We start from the raw sequence: 2,765 nt of genomic DNA on the forward strand, positions 1-2,765 counted from the left end.
CCGCTCAGCGAGCGGGCGCGGGCCGGGCCGCCCGGCGCCAGCCCCGGGTCCCTGTTGGGCGACGACACGCCGCCCTCCACCAGCAGCGACTCAGGTGAGTGGGGCCCACGCGTGCTCGGGGGGAGCGGGCGGAGTGTGGGTGTGTGTGTAAATCCACCCAGTGTCGAGTGCCCCCCGGGAGAGCGGGGCCCCCCCATCCACCTCCTTGCTCACCCCTCTTCTTCCCCCCCCCTCCCTCCCCGCGTGGGCTTTTTTAAATGCCACGTTAGCGAGGGACGGAGAGACTCCCGACGAGTGTATTTCCTGGAGAACCAGCCCAGTTTTCCCTCGAGGGGTGGAGAGAGGAAAGGGTAAAAAAAAAAGAGCGAGGAGGGAGCGAGGTGGGGAAACTTTCATAACGGGGTCAGAGTCGGTGTCCAGCGCCGTGTCCCGGGAAAAGCTGCCTGGCTGTGCCCCCCGTGTGCCGGGAAGGAGTTAAGTCCCGTCCGGGAGCTGCGGGGGAATGTGCAGCCAGGGAGGTGTTAGTGAAAGTGACTGCAGAGGAGTGAATGGGGCTGGGAAAGTTTTAGAAATGCTTCCTTAGGTATTTGACAGCGTGTTCCGCTCCCTCATAAATTTGGTTTGAAAGTGAGTTTTCTACGCAAAGCTCTACAGCCTTCCCTCTTTCCCGCCCCCCCTTGGATTTTCCACAAATTAGCAGGTCAAGAGAGATTCAGAAAATGTCTCTGAATACACATGTGTGTTAAGTAAGCTTTCTTTTGAGGCGTGGCCAAAGCCTTCTAAATCCTTAATTAAGGGCAGCTTGAGTCTGGGAGCTTTATTGCGCTGCACTGCTGACAGCCGAGGTTAAACTTCCCTGCTATCTTTCATGCGCTCCTCGGAATTACGCAACATCTTTGCAACTTTTGAAATCAGGGAGCTGGGGTTTGGAGCGCGGTCTGTGTGTCCTATTGCACTTGAAACGTTGCTTCCTTAAAGGAAAGGCTCTTGGAGAAAATGGAGTCCAGCAGCATCAAATGGGTTGAAGAAGTGTTTGTCAATGGGTTCCCCTTGCTGTTTAGCTCGGAGTAACCCTTATAAATACTGTGGTTTTGAGAGTACTTGCACAGATGACCTTATGTGTGGGTTTTTTTCTCCATGCAGAAGAAGAAGAACAAGAGGAAGATGAGGAAGTCGATGTCGTTACATTAGTTGAAGCGCATGAATCCGAATCCAGCACAGAGTCCAGCACAGAGTCCAGTACAGACACATCAGAAGAGCACAGTAAGCCCCACCACAGCCCGCTGGTTCTCAAACGGTGTCACGTCAACATCCATCAGCACAATTATGCTGCTCCTCCCTCCACCAAGGTTGAATACCCAGCTGCAAAAAGGCTAAAGTTGGACAGTGGCAGAGTTCTCAAACAGATCAGCAACAACCGAAAATGCTCAAGTCCCCGCACGTCAGATTCAGAAGAGAATGACAAGAGGCGAACGCACAACGTCTTGGAGCGCCAGAGGAGAAACGAGCTGAAGCTGAGTTTCTTTGCCTTGCGTGACCAGATACCTGAGGTGGCCAACAACGAAAAGGCGCCCAAGGTTGTCATCCTGAAAAAAGCAACAGAGTATGTTCTGTCCATCCAGTCGGACGAGCACAGACTGATCGCAGAGAAAGAGCAGTTGAGGCGGAGGAGAGAACAGTTGAAACACAAACTCGAGCAGCTAAGGAACTCTTGTGCGTAGGAACTCTTGGGCATCACTTAGCATAACCGAAACTAGACAAACTATGATAAAATATTAATGTTTCTAATATCACTCATGAACTACACCAGTCCATTGAGATGGAACTATTGCAACTGCATGCTGTGCAACTTGAGACTACACAACCTTGGCCGAATCTCTCGAGGGTTTAGCCAGAACCTCAAAACTGCCTCATAATTGATACTTTGGGCATAAGGGATGATGGGACATTCTTCATGCTTGGGGATGAACTCTTCAACTTTTTTCTTTTAAAATTTTGTATTTAAGGCATTTTTTCATATGAAAATCCAAAAAAAAAAAAGTCATCCCCAAATTGCTGTATATATTTACACATCTTATTGCCATGTAAATACCTTTAATAAAGTCTTTATAGAAAAATGTGCAACATTAATACGCAACAGTTGTGGCAACTGGATTTATACTTGTCTTGAACTTCTGTGCCATAACATTTCACAATTTTGGTTTTTTTTATTTAAATACATTTTTTCTTTTTAAAATGATTTTTTTGTTTTTAGATAAATAAATATTTGCGCAAAATATAATTAGCTAAATTCTGTGTAAAGACTTTGCTTTGTCTTCCACTGTTGTCAGTAGATGCTTATTTCCATGATGTCCCTGTCACCGTGGCATTGACGTAATAAAAAGTCAAAAGAGTTAGTTCAGGAAAATTACAGTAGCTTTGCAGCTTAGTAGGGAGGTGAGTTTCTTCCCCCTTTTATTAATTCAAGTGGACAAAAATTGTTCGTCTGATGTGCTTTGTTGGTTCAACCCCTAGTGCCACCATGAAGGCGGAGGTAGCAATGTCCAAGTTAGCCATGGTCATGTGCCTGCTGGAAGTTGAGGTGGTGTATTTTTACACCAGTCACCCTATCATATAGGCTCTGCATTCCTTCCAAATATATTCAAACTACATTTTTGGGGCATGACCTTCATTTTGCACTAGGGACCCAGCTATGTATTTTGAGGGCTGCTTTGTAGTGGGCTCACCTTAATTGCTTCCTGTTTGATTTTGAACAGAAGTTAAAT

General features: G+C 46.8%; 1 protein-coding gene across 1 annotated transcript; it reads left to right on the plus strand.

Annotated features, from left to right (window-relative positions):
* Positions 1-2,281, plus strand: MYC (v-myc avian myelocytomatosis viral oncogene homolog; the record flags this gene model as incomplete). The annotated part of the gene is made up of 2 exons (XM_010002279.1): positions 1-94; positions 1,147-2,281. Coding segments are annotated over 2 exons (669 nt in total), but the record flags the coding sequence as incomplete, so codon positions are not given.
* Positions 2,282-2,765: the final 484 nt, after the last annotated feature.

This window comes from Chaetura pelagica, unplaced genomic scaffold (genome assembly GCF_000747805.2).
Source record: "Chaetura pelagica isolate M959 unplaced genomic scaffold, ChaPel_1.0 scaffold27, whole genome shotgun sequence".
NCBI classification, from domain to species: domain Eukaryota; kingdom Metazoa; phylum Chordata; class Aves; order Apodiformes; family Apodidae; genus Chaetura; species Chaetura pelagica.